Source organism: Helicoverpa armigera, chromosome 4, assembly GCF_030705265.1.
Source record: "Helicoverpa armigera isolate CAAS_96S chromosome 4, ASM3070526v1, whole genome shotgun sequence".
Lineage (NCBI taxonomy): Eukaryota > Metazoa > Arthropoda > Insecta > Lepidoptera > Noctuidae > Helicoverpa > Helicoverpa armigera.
In genome coordinates this window covers 3,868,566-3,886,187 of record NC_087123.1, presented here as the reverse complement: position 1 = coordinate 3,886,187, position 17,622 = coordinate 3,868,566, and the positions used below count along the sequence as shown (strand labels likewise).

General features: G+C 35.5%; 1 protein-coding gene across 3 annotated transcripts in view; it reads right to left on the bottom strand.

Moving 5' to 3' along the window:
• LOC110380553 (kelch-like ECH-associated protein 1B) overlaps nucleotides 1-17,437 on the bottom strand; it is a 36,195-nt gene extending 18,758 nt beyond the window's left edge. Inside the window, exons 1-3 of one of the 3 annotated variants that reach the window (XM_021340555.3) lie at nucleotides 17,090-17,437; nucleotides 9,193-9,350; nucleotides 4,032-4,145 (exon numbers count right to left, since the gene is read on the bottom strand). In XM_021340555.3, the coding sequence (XP_021196230.3) occupies nucleotides 4,032-4,145; nucleotides 9,193-9,348 (270 nt within the window). In that variant the 5' untranslated portion in view covers nucleotides 9,349-9,350; nucleotides 17,090-17,437. Of the gene's footprint in view, nucleotides 1-2,670; nucleotides 2,728-4,031; nucleotides 4,146-9,192; nucleotides 9,351-10,171; nucleotides 10,478-17,089 lie in introns of those variants that run through there. The other 2 variants (XM_049847031.2, XM_049847032.2) reach the window with 2 other exon arrangements.
• Between the last annotated feature and the right edge of the window lie 185 nt (nucleotides 17,438-17,622).

The following is a 17,622-nucleotide window of genomic DNA, read 5'->3' as shown; positions in this document are numbered from 1 at the left end:
GAATCGAACCCATTACCGTAAATCATAATCGTAGTTATATTTCTCTTAATTCTTCCACCATCTTTCACCTCTAGCCAGAGTGTAGGTCTTCGTTAGGGAATCGAACCCATAACTAAAATACGTCGTTATTATGACTCGTTTTATACAACACTTCTGTTAGGGAGTCGAACCCGTAACCGTAATCATCGCCATATGAAATCATCACAGTTCATCACGTTGTACAAAAAATCACAGGGAATCGAACCCAATGCTGTTTTATTGCCGTAATGCCTCGTCTAGGACCATAAGTATGAAATCAAATCTACGTTGTGTTTTGTGTAGTAACCGATTTAGTTCTTTTATTCTCGTTGCACTGATGTGAATCAGTACATTTAATGACGAGAATCCTGGTCACGCAGCGCCAAATGTAACCGTTCCAAGACAACCCCAGGCTGTAAAAATTTTCGTTTTTCCTAACATATATAAATACCGCAGGCTTCCCCCGAAGGGGAAGAGGTTGCGCCCCGCCATCCGCGCAACCCTGTAGAGCTCGTCTCCTTACTGGACGCTCTTCCACCTTAGAGGGCCATGCATTAACTTTACTATTAGTCCCGCCTAATAAAAACTAGGGACAGGGGTAGACGGGACGTCAGCAAATCAAATCAGACTTAACATGCAGGGTACAAATTGAATTACAGATACTAGTAGAGAGTGAGAGGAGTAGCAATCCTACCTAACATAAAATATACATAACGCTTGCGTACAACAATGTATGTTTCAATCTACACTTAAAACTACAATCCCCGATTAGTGACATGGGCTACCACAGGGCAGTTGGCATGTCGTACGTGTACCGCCAGGACTAACACAGAAGATTCTAGCGGTCACGTTCCCTATGATCTAAATGTCTTACCCAATCCTAAGGCAGGGTATTACGAAGTACAACTGCCATTGGGCAAGACAGTCTCCAGCCATGCTGGGCGCGTGCTCATATTAAGCCCCATCGCGAGCCTATTCACCCTTTACTGGTATATACAAATCTAACGCAAGCGCAGTGTATCGTCGGTCGGTGGCAACTTTCCTTAGAAGCGCTATTGGTATACACCGAAGTGGTATTTCGTCACTTCCTCTTCCTTTAATCTGCCCCGTTCTTGACAGGCATCGGCGATCCCCCAAACCTAGCCTGTCCCGTATGTGTGCCTTGTCATCTACCACCTTATATCCAAGCTGGGCCCTAAGGTATGGTGGCAGCTGACGCGACACACCCTAGCGTCCTTTGGGACGGGTCTATCGTTCAGTTCTAAGGTGCTTGGTGAAGCCTACCCCCCTCCCTGGAAGAGTGCGTACAACAAATGCAAGACAAGGCCAGCTGCCGGTTTGTCAGTCCATGAGAAGTAGCTTTAACTAGCGTTTGGTTCAGTTGGATCTCGGTACCAGATAAAGCATAGTTATAAATAGCACACGGCATACGGCTAGTGCCGTATAGTAAATATATTGCGATCTGTCAATGCGGTTCTGCCTTCTAAATGTGTATTCGATATGATAGTATTCATGCCCTAGTCCACGACAATGTTGTGGGTGTGTAGATGTATTATTAATGCAAGTGTAGTAGAAGGCCTTCTCCGCCTCCCTATAACCAAACGCATGTCAGAGGTACCTCAATGTAGTCAAGAGAGAATATGCCAGACAGATACATATATTTAGAAGCGCAATACATAAATCAAAGCTCAGTTTCCTTACGCTTACGCCAGTGCACAGTATCATTACGCTTATTGCCAAGTCTCGTTTTACGCTTTGCTATAATTAAGTTCAAATATCAAAGTAATTAGAAATAACAGCCTTGGGATGCCAGTCACGGTCTTTGGTATACCTGGAGCCAATGTAATAATAGGGATCACTCACCAGATATCTGCTCATAGTAACTTGTATTCGTCTTACTCACCGGACCATCACCAAACACGATACTCACACATTCTTCCCGCATCACTTACTTGATAGAAACTATTATATCTTCAATATAGACTCCCTAATAGACTCGACTACAGTATTTGGTTACTAGTACACTTCGTGACTCAGCTCCGACTGTCCCCATTTCAGTTCCCTCAAAACCCTTGTGGCCTGCTATCCCTTCCTACATCCTCGCAAGTCCCACCTTCGGCGCTGACTCCACCCTGTTCTTAAGGTCCTGTTTCACGTATTCGTTTATTTGTTACGAGATAGATTTATTAGTCTTTTTGTACACATTCTCAATTGTTCTAAGTATCGTTGTCGGGGTCCATTTGGGATTTGGCACATGTGCACTTCTATTCAATACTGAGTCCTTTGTCTCAAGGTCCTAATTGCCTTAACGGTTGGCATCGCTTGTAAGTTCTGCTTAGCACATGTTTGATTGCTTTGCTGTGAGAAACTTTCAGACCCTTAAAATATTTTGTTAAGTTTTTATTGCACTCCATGTCAGCCGGCAAATATCCCTACCCATAAAATAGAAAGTTAATGTGTTCTTAAGAGGCCCGTCATCGTGGCGCCTTGTAAAATAAATTAATATTATTTGATAATATTTAGGGCTAGGTGACGACAGTCACAGTTACAATGATCATACTTTCACAGAGCCTTTAACCGGATATCGTTTTAAAATAATAATGATGCTCTGTGGTCGATTTGAAAAATATTCAACAAATAACGGGGACTAACCGCTTTATCGAGTCGACGATGACAACAAAATATACAAGTCATCGTACAAACGTGCATGTTTAATATACTTCGAAGAACTGTTGACTACAGCTCCTATCAATATTTAGTGAGCTTAGAGGCTCGCCTATGATAAGAACTCATTGTTTACCGAACATTTTCACAGGTAGATAGTTGCCTACTAATCAAACACGTGTGAATGAATGACTAATAGTTCTTACAGCATTAATTATGTGAACATAGTAGGCAAATCAATATAACTTTCAAATGCTGAAGTAGATATTTACTAAAATAAAATGAACTGTTACTAATTACAATATTCGTTGATGAATTAATTATGTCATGTATTTATGTAGGTACCTATTTCTAATAATATATCATTTGCATTAGTTACCTAAATGATTGTGTATATTTACATAACCATTTTTGAGTAACCTTCAAAGGATATTTTTGAAACAATAAGTTATGATAATGTGCGAGGAGGATGACTGGCAAGTATTTAATTAGCGTCATGTGATAACAATAATTTGTTATGGCAACATTAAGGCGTTGTCCTAATTGGCAGCGATCGCGCGATGGCGTTTTTCATCTCACTTGCGAGGTTCCGAGGTTCAAATAGGACACTCTGATGAAATCTGTATGTTTGAACTCATCGCATGACGAGAACGCATCGTGTCATCGTGCGATCGCTGTCAATTGGGACGACGTCTTAGATGAAAATCGCATCGCGCCATCGCGCGATCGCTGCCAATTAGGACGACGCCTTAGTAAGCGACATCGGCTCGAATATTTTAAACCCTATGAGCTGCAGACTGGTAGGTATATTAGATCTAAAGTGATGAAGTAAAATAAACATGTCAGATTTAATGATTCTGATGACAAATTACATCCGTCACACTTAATTGAAGTTGTAAGGATTTTACAGCAGAATTGGATAGTGACAGCCGGTTTTATCAATAGGCAGATACCTATATATTTTTTGTTCGACATTGCCAATCACGTCTACGCATATGACCGTACTGCCTAGTTTCGTTGCTGATCGACTAGTTTTAGACTACGATGATTAGCAGTATGCTAATGTTTGGGGCAGCCATAAAAACTTTCTCAAAATATTTTAGTTAGCCATTACTCTCGTATCTATTCGACTTTTACTCATATTTTGGGGGGTCAATAATCTGGCAGTCAATGCATCTATGAGGCTAACATCAGATGAGTACAAAATACGCCATAAAGACATAGATATACTTACTTTGAAGCATTTTACTTGTGAGATGACGGCAGATAGAAGACTAGGGAGGGAGAAAATATGCTGCGCCGACCCCAAATAAAATTAGGATAAGGGCAGGAGGATAATGATGACTTACTTTGAAGTAGGGGCTCCCCGCGGCCAGCACGACTTTGTGGACGTGGAAGAGCTCGTTGCCGACCTCCAACACGACGTCAGTCAACATGTGGTGTGACCGCATCGTGAACATCATCTGACAAAACAATACACTATTTATTGTCATATTATTTCCAAACTATTTACACGTTGTACATTTTCCAACAATGTAAAAATAACACAACTGAACAAGCGACATTGTTTGAAATCATTATTTATTCTTTGTAATTTATTAATAGGTATTACGTTATGGTATCATGTAAGTACGATTACATATTTATTTTTTGGAGAAGTAAAAGCAAAGATATTCCTAAATAGGCAGTTTCTAGGGATTTATCGAGGGAACTACTCCTCGTAGGTACCTATTCACTCAGATAAGCCGAGAACATCAGACAGAGTAAATTGTATTTTTGAGGAAAAGATAAGAATAAGGAAAACTAAATTACAAAAGAAATCGGTAGGTATATCATATATTTAGCATAGTGATTTGTAATTTTGTGCTTAGTTTAATACATTTATCTCTAAAATGCAGGTAATATTCCTATTATGACTAATTATTAAGTAATTACTAACAATATTTGATAAAAAGCATCACTAACATTTCGAAATCAGAATCCATCATATGGACGTGTATCTATTGTAGAATGTTTAGGAACTTGAGAAAAAAACCTACACGGCGCCTGATAGGTACATTGTTTCAATAAGATAACGTGTCATCATCAAATAAGTGACCTGTTAAACCACTTATCACGGATAATTACTTCTGAACGCTATATAATTAAACATCTTAGCATGATTCCATTTGTTTACTAGTCTCAATAACATCGATAGACGAACGCGTTCCCTTGAACGAGGCTCATAAATATACGTGAATAAATAACAAGTCATCAGCACAAAAACTGTTCCGTATAGATAATTAAATTGATGGTCACCATTGCGGCTCACGCCAAATTTCTGCCAATCGTAAACAGTAGACAACGAACCTGTTTGATAACAATTTAATAGCATAGGTTATTATGAAAACAATTAAAAGTAATATAAAAAAAAGGTTTAAAAAGTTTTGGATTCATGCAGCAAAACATGTTCTGACCGCCCGCCAGTGTGGATGATAGAACGGAATTTACAAACATGACTCAGCTAAAGTGCGAACATCGAATGTATTTTGAAATTAATCCGTTCGAAACCAATAATTAATATTCCTACACTATATGGAGTATAAAACCATGTATGTTTATAAAAATAAGTGTAAATGTATATGTGTGTATTATATAGCTTTATATGATAAAAATTTGCTTTGTCACGGCCGGCATAGCGCATTGCGAACCTGCGATAACAACGTAAGCAATATTATGTTTATTTATTGGCTATATACCTACCTATATGTAGGTAGATATACCGGTCGACGCGTACTCTACTATGTTCTGTTTGCTCGTACTGGCCTAGTCTCAAACAACAAGGCTTTGTAGACTGAAATATAACGCTTGTCTGCCTTTCACGGTACCAGAAATGAGGACGTGAAGCGACTACTATGTTTGCATGAGAAAACACATTTAAAGAACAAAACTCACGCAGTCATGTAATATTGAAAAGCCACATAAGGCCTAGGTAGGCGAAAATATCAACACCAGTCCACATTTTTTTTTGTATCAAGTTCCAAGACACTGCCAAGAAACTTTGTAAGTGACATGGGACTGTATAAGTAAAAGCAATACTTGAAAGACAGAGGTTCATACAAGTACAAACACACCATTCGTGAATTCATTAACAATCAGGTAAAGTTTTGGAAGTGTCGGAATGCATACAAATGCGCAAGTCAGTCGATGGAATGCATTTTGGTAGATAATTGGGCATAGGTTGGTATAAATATACCTGAAAACAACCTCTCGTTCGAGTCAAAAAAGAAAGTGTCATAAAGAACGAACAAAATGTATGTAAACTCGCAAAGAAACTTGAAAGGAAAAATTAACATAATTGACACAGTACCTCAACCGACAAGTTACGTAACGACCTTGAATAATGGACAGTAAATGATTATTTATAAATTCGAGATGCAAAGTCTTTGTAACCACGTGGTCGGAGTCGTGACTACTGAGCAAGCAATTACTTACTAGTTTTGTACATAACTTACGATACTTATATTCATTGGCAATTTTGCATTCATGAATAAGCAGTTTTCCGAAAACCGGTTCATTGTTAATTTACGACAACACACCAAAGGAAGATTTTAGAGGAAAAACTTAAAAAACCCACTGAAAGAATATTGTGAGTCTCAAAACACAGCAAATAACTGGGGTTAAACGTGACATTTCTTATTACAGATGCAGTTGTGCCAATATTTGCCTGTTCATAAATTGAACGCATACCTTGGGCCTGAGTAATTTTCGCAAGCGCAATATAAAATGTTAGTAAAATAATCAAAACCGGCGGCAATTGGCAACGACATGACATGAGGGATGCTACAATAAACAGCTCGGTTAATATACGAGGCATAAGTAGTACAGCAGTAGATATAAGAAGAGTAGACACATTACATACATCAGGCTCTTACGGATTATACAGATGAAAAGAAATAACTCGATAGATGATCTTTTAAGAGGGAAGTCCAAGGACGGTTAAAATACTATAGGATAGCTTTGATGACTATGACACAAGGAATAGAAAAATGCTGGTGAACCTAGTAGGAATGCTTCTGACTACTGTCTGTTATTCGAAACTACTACTGCGAAGCGGTTTCGTGAGCGTTGCGAGTTCATGGTCGATGTGCAATCGCTATACCACTGATTATATTGGTAGGAGCAAATGCCCGAATTAAATGTGCTGCCAAACAATGTAATGTTATCTGTCAGTTTAAAATAACTCGTTGATATCAAATCGTAGTGTGAAGTATGGGTAAATATTACCGGTAGAGAATGTCGAGATACTATGGTCTAGTAAAGTGGTGGGTTTGTGGATAAAGAATACACAAACATTGCCAGAAGATACCTCACGAGGATACGAAAATAATAGTTCGTAAAATCAGGTATATGATTCGGAGAAGCCAAGGAGGAAGCAAGAATAAGAAAAAAATATTATTTGAAGTAAATGTAGTTCAGCAAAACAGACAGGCATATGTAAACAATTTGTGAAAGGTGACGACAGATAACAGATAAGATACTGAATGTGTATCTACGTAGGGATGCCAAATAAACTGAATTAAAGGTGCCTAAATACATACTTATACTGCACATACGATTATGGTAGTCGTTTTTGAAAGAATTTTCATTGTAATGGAAAAGGGCAGTTACCTGGTTGAATATTAGAGGCACGGTTAGAAGAAGTTTCTATTACCGAGGTCAGCCCATAATTGGGTCCTAATTCTGACAGCCGTTACGAGTAATTACAAAAGATAATATCTGACAAACAATACTAAGAGGAAGTGTGTCCAGTAAGTAACTGGGTTATTGATTGCAGGCGGACACCCCATTACGTACAATGTCTATGCGATTAAACTGTTAGCCAATTTTTAATGCTACTTTTAATTAAAAACGTTAAAAAGTGCTAACGTCATCAGTTTTTATCTAACTAGCGTCAGCGATTGTCGTTGTCGGAAGTGTTGTTGACGTATCAAGTTTATTGTAAGTTGATTGAACCTCGGGTACCCTGTTTTCGACACCAAAGTCCAAATCTTTAAAATTATTATCTATACTACATCTATAAATACTTGAAATCTGTACAAAGTCCACGTACAAAGTTCAATAAATTATACGTCTTATATCTTTAAGATTCTTTTGATAACCGTGCACGGTCCAAACTATGATCGTTCAATTTTTAATTATGAAGTCACTGTGCAGATTTTGAAACTAAAGTTATTAAACTTGTGTTTTGCAATAATGCAAACGTAGCCACATAGTGAGGTTTTCTCCCAGACTCGTATGCAGTTGCGAAATCAGAATCTCAATAAAAAATCTATTCAAGGTAATACGATTTATTTTTCTTGTATAAAGTTAAATCTTGATGTCTGGTCAAACCTGGTCCTTTGGCCTATGTTTGGAGGATATTCTAAAGACCTTCAGAAGTAGTGAAAGGATATCGCAAAGGCATAACGAGGTAGCCTCTGGTTTTTGTAAACCTTGTCTATTGTTGTTCATAAAATCGTATTATTGTTGCTGTTTCAATTATGTATTGCCTTAATGATTCCAAAAAAACCTCAGTTCAAGATCAGTCTCTAGTTATGGTATCAGAGGATTTTCTATTCTTAGTAATAAATTATAAAATGACTGATGATTTACGAATATTGCGATGTAATGCTTAATCATCGGAATTTGGCAACTTGTAAAATATAAGTAGAAGGACAACTTGGTCGTCAAGACAGAAACCCACATTGAATTTTGAATTTGCAAGTGTTTTGACAATTTGATTTTCTTAGTTAGACCATGCTGGTATTTGTCCATAAGGAGAGGGCAGGGAATAGTATAACAGGAAAACAGAACATGTTCATTATTGTTCAATGTTTTCTTCAGAGTTGACTTACTTGCCAAAATATTTATATGTGAACTCTTCAGATTAGACCGAAAAATAAAATTCATGATGATGTGGTATTCTGAGTTGCTAAGTGACCAACCCAGGCTTCCAAAATATTGTCACCTTTATTGAGTTCGCAAGTCCTGCATATATTCATATCGTATAGGTCGCTGAACTATGTCAGCGATTAGGAATGCCGTTCCTTAGGTTTTGACCTCGATTTTAATTCGGCTACGATAAAGTTGGTACGTTGTAAACAAAGACGTTTAATAATATTTCCTTTTGAATTGGGAACGTTGGTTTAACAGTCCAAACAATACTTGGAAGTTACGTCTGAGATTGCTTCATATGTTAGGTATGACTATGGCGTTAAACAATTGTCTAAAGATCTAGAAGCAGTATTTCAGGAGATACTACTGGTTGAATGTTATGTCTGAATTTAACCGGAATCCCTCATTATGAAACGTTTCAAATGAGGAATGTTCATAAGAGCTACAAAGAAGATCTTTGGCAAGCTAGACTTCACGAAGCAAACACCAATGTAGGTAATCTTTTGGGTCTATAAGCACCAAACACTATTTCTGTAGCTGTAACTCCAGCAGAGAAAGAAGCCAAGCAGAGAATAGCCAAAGAACGACTCTTACCTTCATAAAGTCACTAATATAGTTTCCCATGCAGAATGTGAGGTCACCGATCTCATTGGAGCCGGTGCCCACCTCGCCTTCCAGCGTGACGTCACAGCTAATTGGAGGCATGTTGTCCAACATGTTGCCTCGGCCCACATCCTCGTCAGTCTCCATACCTGATGGACAAAGAAAATCAATGTACTAAGGTTCCACAAGCGGCAGATAGTTAAACCTAAGATAAGGGAGGATTTTGTGTAACCTCCATGACAAGAGGGCATCAGGGATTCAATCAAATCAAATCAATCAAAAGTCATTTATTCAAATTATGCTGCAACAGCACTTTTGAACATCATATGTGTTTTGCTGGGAAGAAGAAGTGGCGCAACAAACTCCCCAGCAAAAACAAGCAACAGCAGGATCATTCTGCTCAAATGAACATTCTTCTAAATAAATTTGGGAGGATATAATGATCAAATCAAAACTTTTGTAAAAGAAAGAAGCTTCCTTTTGCTTCTTTTAAAGTTGCTTTTGGACGCAGCAGTGTGAAGTAGCAGTGAAGTCACGTAGTGTCCGCATTTGCGGACGAGACATTTTTGCAACCACGCCTCGTTTAGACTCATAAGTTTAGATTTTTCGTCGTTGTTATTGCATCTGAGGTGGTTTTGCTTAAGAAATGTGTTGTAGTATGATCAGTCAAGTTTTTTTTCAATAAGTACTACGTTAACAGTATAAAAAAAAAAAAAAAATTCGCTGATAGACTTGTGGAGTTTTTGCAAAGTATATGCACTGGCTATTTGTTGATACATTTTAGATCTAATTCGAAGTATTTACCATCTTTAACAAATCTGTATTTAGTTCTACCAATAGTATCCACATTAATATAGTCAAGTTAGCTGAAAATTCAATCACAAAACATTGTTTCAAAAGTGAGACAACTACTCCTATACGGCAAACTTGACATGACTACAAAGCTGAAAGTTTTGCATATAAAAATTACCTATGAAAGGCGGGCAGCATTCTGGTCCTAAAATATTTGAATCAAGTTTCATAATCACTGCACAATCAATAAAAATTGACTTCAAACACCACAACTATATCACAATTTCAATTTGAGATCAACAAAACCACACTCTAAGCGATGCACACACTATTACACAATGCACTTATTTGATAAATATTTGAGTTAAAGCACTTTTGGGCCTCCACTCATCATGGCTTGTACTAAGTCCGGATGAGAAAGTGTTGTACCAGCCACAAGAGGCGCGCGAATACTGACTGAATAGGACGAACTACACCTTACACACTGAAAGTTTGGTAGTCTGAACCTCTGCCGCCAATCTGTTCCGAGTCATGGTGACTCGGCAAAAACCCATATCGCATTTTGAATTGCCGAATAAAAAATTCAAAGTCATTGTATACAATCATGTGCTTGCTTGAGTTACACCTGGGACGTATCTATTTGATTAATTTATTATTCATATTTTATTTATATATTAGAAGGTTAGGTTTCCAAATGATTTTTGATGTGCAATCCTGAAAAGGTGTTGCCTACCACCTATCTATGCAGTTGAGGAAAACAAACTAATACTCTCTGCAAACCTGAAAAATTCTCCCTGGATGTCTTTTTCAGTGCAGCAAAAACTTCCTTCCGAGCGAATCCCGTAAGACGACATGACTTTTTTCTAAAACCTTTGTTTTTTCAGGTTTACTACAGGTCAAGTATTTTGGGGTCGTTTTTTACTGCTAGACTGTCCATTCCAACAAAAGGAACCGGTTGACGCGAGATGACCTGCAGAATTTGGATTGACGCATGATCCTTTAAATTAGGATAAGCATCTAAGCTTTTTATATTGAGTCTATTCAAGGCTGAAAATTAAAAGCACCACGCCTGCTGATGAATACCAGCCCACGGGCCACATAAAATTATGCTGAAAAATGGAAGCATTAAAAAGCAGCATAGCGATTTTCTAGGACTTTGGAATATTTGTACGAAGTCCGGACTTATTGCTATTTCTATCATTCTTTATAATATGGTCCAGTTGTAAGAACCAATTTTGAGTTCTAGGTAAAAACTAAAGGTATGATATTGTTTTGTAATAAGATTGAAAACGAATTGGAGAGAATCTACAGCTGGTCTGTTTTGGGTTCTTATATTTATATTATTCCATTTTTTCGTAATGTATAATAGACGTAATATTTATATTGAGTCATTAGTAAAATTATGTGTTTGTTGTCCATACATTGACGTAAATACATACGTCATATAGCCAACAAGTATGATTTCTTAAAAGAGGTACCTGTCGCAAAAGTATAATAATATTACAAAATTATAATTTTAAAAACATTGCAAAACTTCTATTTTAAGGACAAGCAGGCTAATTGAATAACAAACTCATTAACACAGTGCCTTAATTTTGATGAAAAAAAGATCAACATTATATACCTGCCTACTCTGAATTAGCATTTTGTTTAAAGATAAATCTTAAACCTCAGAAAAGTCGAGATATTTTTATATCTATACTAATATTATAATGAGGAAAAAATATTTTTGTTTGTCTATACTTCTATACTAATATCATAAAGAGGGAAACTTTGCTTGTTTGTTTGTTTGGTTGTAATGGATAAACTCAAAAACTACTGGACCGATTTTAAATATTCTTTCACCATTAGAAAGCTATATTATCTGCGAGTAACATAGGCTATATTTTATCCCGGTGTGGGCAGTAGCTCCCACGGGACGCGGGTGAAACCGCGGGAAAACGGCTAGTAATGGCCACAACAAACGGCTAATAAACTCAAAAACTACTGGTCCGATTAAAAAATGTCTCTGTTGGAAAGCTACACTTTTCCCGAGTAACATAGGCTATATTTCATTCCGGTAAGGACAGTAATTTCCACGGGACGCGGGTGAAACCGCTGAAAAACAAAATACAGAGTGCCAGGCAAGATCAATTGTTTTTAAGATCGCGATCGAATGAGTTCTTTAACCGTGAGTCCGTGACTACGGGATTTCCGACGAATTGCTGATGAGCCCTTTGCGTTACCTGCTCATTTCTGAGCGGAAGTGAGGTCACAATCTGTTCAATGTAAATCGAGCTATTTGTTTACTTATCGTACGCGTCATTTGTAATCCCCACTTATAGTCGTAGGTATCTATCGTTATTGCGTAAATATGTTTGTTGTTTTGTTTTCCTTCAATAGATTAGATTTTCACTTAGATCATTGTATGTAATGTACCTTTTTAATACCAGAGATATATTACTAATAGGGTTGTTTCCTACTATTCATTTAGTTAAAAATAAATGAATGCACCGAAAGTTCATAAAACTAGAAACACGATAAGCTATATTATATTATTTATAACTGACCATATATTTTTTAAGGCTTATGTTTAACTGATCACCAGAAATAGTAACAAATAGCAGACAAAAATAGTAAATGATCACCAAAATGAAACTCGCATTTTAATGTAAAATGATAACCAAAGTTTTAACACTTTGCTATCCCATTTAAGTGAAATTACTCCAAAATAAATCATGCGCAAGCCAAAAATAGTAAATGATCACCAAAATTAAACCACCATTTTAAAGTAAAATGATAACCAAAGTTTTTACATTCTGCTATCCTATTTAAGCAAAATGAGTCCAAATAAATCATTGTTATCCCAAAAGTAGTAAATGATCACCAAAGTAGTGAATGATCATCAAAATTATACCAGCGTTTTAATATAAAATGATAATCAAAGTTTTACATCTTGCTATCCTGTTTAAGTAAACTGACTCCAAAAAAATAAGTTCGGCCTGATACAATAAATGTAATTACATTATGGGGACCCTTTTCCTGCACTAGGGTGGAAAATTGTCTATTGCATGCCTCTAAACAGTGCGATAAGAGTGTGTTTTCGAGGGAGTGTATTGAGAAACACATTCTTCTTCTTCTTTCTCCTGCCCTGTTCCCAATTTTACTTGGGGTCGGCGCAATATGTCATTTTCTTCCATTTTCCCCTGTCACTCGTCATACTGACACTCACGCATGCATTGCAAGCCGGACACATAACTTAATATGGCATCATAATACTTTATTTGATAATAAGCCTACATTTTATGGCAATCACAGTGACTTATTTAGGCAAAAATAATACATTAATTTGGTCGTCAAGAGTTGGTGATCATTTACTAAATTTGGTGGTCGAATACAATTTAAAGTGAAGTCGTGACTAAAATAGCTGGTACTATTACATTTTTAGACTTTATTTTTCTGGTGTTCAGTAGATTTTTCTGGTTGCAAAACTAAGGGTATCAAAGCATTTTATGGTGGTCGTTATATTTGTTCCCATTTTTTAATTCATTTATGAAATTTTAATTTAGAGCCTATGACGTCACGCCATTAAAAACGACGAGAAGAGACCGATGACGTCATCCTTTCTATATTTGACAATGACAAGTATTTGACAGTGACGTATGCATCGACATGGATTGCCATAAATAAAAATAGAATAGAATAGAACCTCAGAATTAATGTTTTGTTTATTTGCTTCTGTGAAGTTCTGTGTGTTAATTGCATTTAAGTGATACAACTGCTTAAGAATTATGGAGAAAGGATTTATGAAAGCTAATAGTTCCAATCTGCCAAGAGTAGACTCTTTACGGTCGCTCAATTCTTTGCCAATAACCAAGATTTTTATTCAGCGGAACGTGGATGAACAATTTATTTGGAGCACTAATGGTCGTATATCCACAGTCTCGCACAACACAAACCTCGTAGATATTCATTTAATTTAGTTTTTTGGAAAAGCATAAGTAAATGTTTTCGAACATGTTTCGAACGCTGACACAAACATAACCTCAATATAAATATACACAAACTTTACGTTTCTTTGCACCGTTTCATTTTTCCGCGTACACAACTCACAACATTTGAGGTATTTTATTTTGTGCTAAATGTATAAAAATAATTTACATGTATAAAATATTTTAGTTTTGTAGCTATTTTATTAAAATAAATTATTAAAATTAAGAAATTGATTAGTTATGTTTTAGTTTTTTTCTCGTTAGATGTGCTTTAAAATGTAAAGGAATGACATTAGATAATGACGTCAAAGTCACGTGATCTAGCGTTTTCTGAGCAATATTTTAAGAAAAATAGAAAAAGATGAAATACATAAAAAATAAAAAGATTTGAGACGAAAAATGAAAGAGAGGGTGATCTTAAAATTATTTAGAAGCTATCTAAACAGATTTCCGAAAATTGGAAACAACCCTATTGCATGTAAATGTTTGTGGTATCTCATATCTGTGATACAGGTTCAAAGCCAAAAGGCGAATTTACTAGCCTAAAAGTTCTCTCATAAACCCAACTTCTATAGGTAGGCGACAGCCAGCAGTCATATCTTACCAATCGAATATTAACAGTCCACTACTGTGATAAGGTTAAAAATCTATTGAAGGACAGATTGAGGTAGGTTGATATAATGTCGCCTGTACATAGGTACTGTACATAATGTGTTTTTAACCAATTTTGCTGTCTTAGGCTTGCTTTATACATAAGTAGACCTGACAGTTAAATGAAACTCCTTAACTTCCAAACTCCGATAGATGTAATAAAATTAGCCGACGGTTATAATGTCCCTTAACTTTCGCTATAATTGCTAGTTCACCAAGATTTATGGTTCATCTCTAGCACGAAAGTTGTTTTTTCTATTTCTAAAAAAGTAAAGATTGCATTTGGCATGACTCTGCAACTTGGCCCAAATTGACCGCAATTAGATGAAGAATTTTTAAACTTCGCGGTGATGGGAAATACCCGGTTACCGTTATGCCGTACGTAAGTGGGATAGGTATAGTCTGTACGTAAATGTACCTTTTATAATACGTACCTACTATTTTTTGTGTAGGTCAGTTACGTAGAGGAAAAATAACGTGAAAGGAAAGGAAAATATTCCGATTAACATAAAATGTTGAAAATAAACCGTTGAAAATAAAAGGAAATCAGGTAGCACCTATTTGCATTGTAATGATTATTTTGCATAGGACTCGCTTGAATGTGTTGCAATCTCACAGTTCATTTTGTCGAAGAAGAAATTGTGAAAGTAGAATTGTGGGATGTTTCAACCACTCTGAGAAATGTTTTCATTTTTTTTTTCTATAGCTTCCGCTAGCGATTTCACCCGCATCCCGTAGGAACTACTTCGTGTATTCGGTTAAAATAAAGCCTTCGTACGACACTCGAGATAGTAGCTTCGAGGCCTTTAGTTAAAATGTTTCTTCTTTATTATATAGGTATTTAGAAGACTAGAAATAGTGGGTTCTATTTTTATTCAAAGTGGTAAGCTGATAGACAGGATTAACACGAAAATCGTGATCCTTAGACATAAACATAGCAAAAAATCGTGATTAGCGTACACCTACGATAAGTTATATAACACAAACGTAAAAACATTAAGAAACATTTTATAAAATATATATTGGCAGTTTATTATTCTACAATGACAGAGCAGATTTTTTGTGAACAATTAAAATGACAATGTAGTTTCAATTTGAAACTTACTAAACTGGTCTAGTCAATACATATCTACTATTGAAACCATGGAGCAATTATTTTTAATGTATTTTCCCCAGCACGTATAACATATCCTTGGGGATAATCAGCTTCCCAACAGTGCAGGACTTTTTCAATTATTTTTTTTCTTTTTATTATATTAGTATAGATATAAATAGTATCGAAGTATAGATTATGAAGTATTGTTCAACGGATTCACCCAAGGCAGTTACATTGTGGAACATAAACTTCAAATTACTTTGTTATGATATAGCAAAGTTCTATAATTTCACCTACATACAACTCCTATGTAGTACGTACGTACCGGGAAGAAATTCTCTGTACAACTTGTTTTTTTATATATTTTTTTGTACAATGCGAACTGGTCCACAATATTCATATCAAAATAAGCAAATAATATGTATAAGCTACGAGATTGACAAATATATTATTATGCAATGTACGTGTGTGTTTTTAAGTCTCGTTTTTTTTTTTGGAATGATTTTTATTTTGTTTGGTTTAAAAACTGGTACTCTTATTATTAGTATTTTAACATTGAATAGCAATAATCAAATAAATTTGTTATACAATGAGTTGATTTTTTTCATTACCTAGAGGACATATTTCGTAATGTATCTTATCTCAATAATTGTATCATTAAAATTGATTGAGAACTGAATTCATAGAATTAATATGAGTCATCTCATTGTGATAATACAAGTAATGTATCTTAGCAGTACATTTGTGTTCCCAGTACATTCATAACTAGATTTTAATGATAGTATAATGATCACTTTTATTACAAGTTCACCATACAACACACCATATATTAAAAGTTATGTGTACTTAATCTTTTACTTTAGATAAACATAATAACGCTCATTTCAAATACAGTACAGTTTATTGTACATAGAGTGTAACAGGCACATGATTGAATACATTTATTTACCATCAAATGACTTGCATTTTATCATAGACTCAGTATACAGCAGTATTATTGCTAATTATTTATAACATTAATCTCTTGATCCAAGTAACGCTTCATGCAACCTTAACAAACATTTATCTAGTTGCTGTAACTATTATAAGTTATAGTTTTCCATAAACAATGGAATAAAGTTATTCAAAAGTAATTATCACTTTAATGGACAGTTGAATAATGCAATGCTGTCAGCTTCGGTTCAAGAAATATGCAAAAAATCTGCTACCATGATAAGATTGAACTCAGCAACAAGATAAGGCTAAATTCAGAGTTAAGTACAAGGAAAACCAACCAGATCAACATCATGCGATCCCAATAGATAATTTCACAATAATTATATTTAAACAACTTTAAAAAAAACTGGTTTTAACATAAATATTTTAATACTTTGCTTACCTGAGTTAATTTTGGTTAAGTAACGGAGCTTCGGTGGTTAATGCACTTTAAATATTCTTGCCGGACAATGCAAATCTGTAGTTTATAAAAATATACTCAAAGTAATCCAATTCATAATATTAATCGTAATTCCACACTAATTTGTTATGACACAGTTCTTGTATATCCGACTTCACAATTTCACTGCACGATATATCCTGTATTTGGAATGTTGTGACTGTTTATATTTAATATCTTAAGATTTAAAAAAATATTATACAATTTTCGTACAATAAAAATTACAATTTTAATTTTGCAATATACTTTGCTTCTTGATTGACATTTAAATGACATTAATGACAGACCTCTAAAAGGGTTACCATGTGCCAGCATTAAATTCCCATCTGGGGGAAGTTATCATTGAGATAGTTATCTCGATAATTTCAGACTAAAGCATCAATTTTGAGGTGATTGATGGCACAATGTCTCAAGAGGTTCACAATTATAACATCCTGTAATGGTTGAAGTCAGTGAATTAAAATTAAATTAATGAT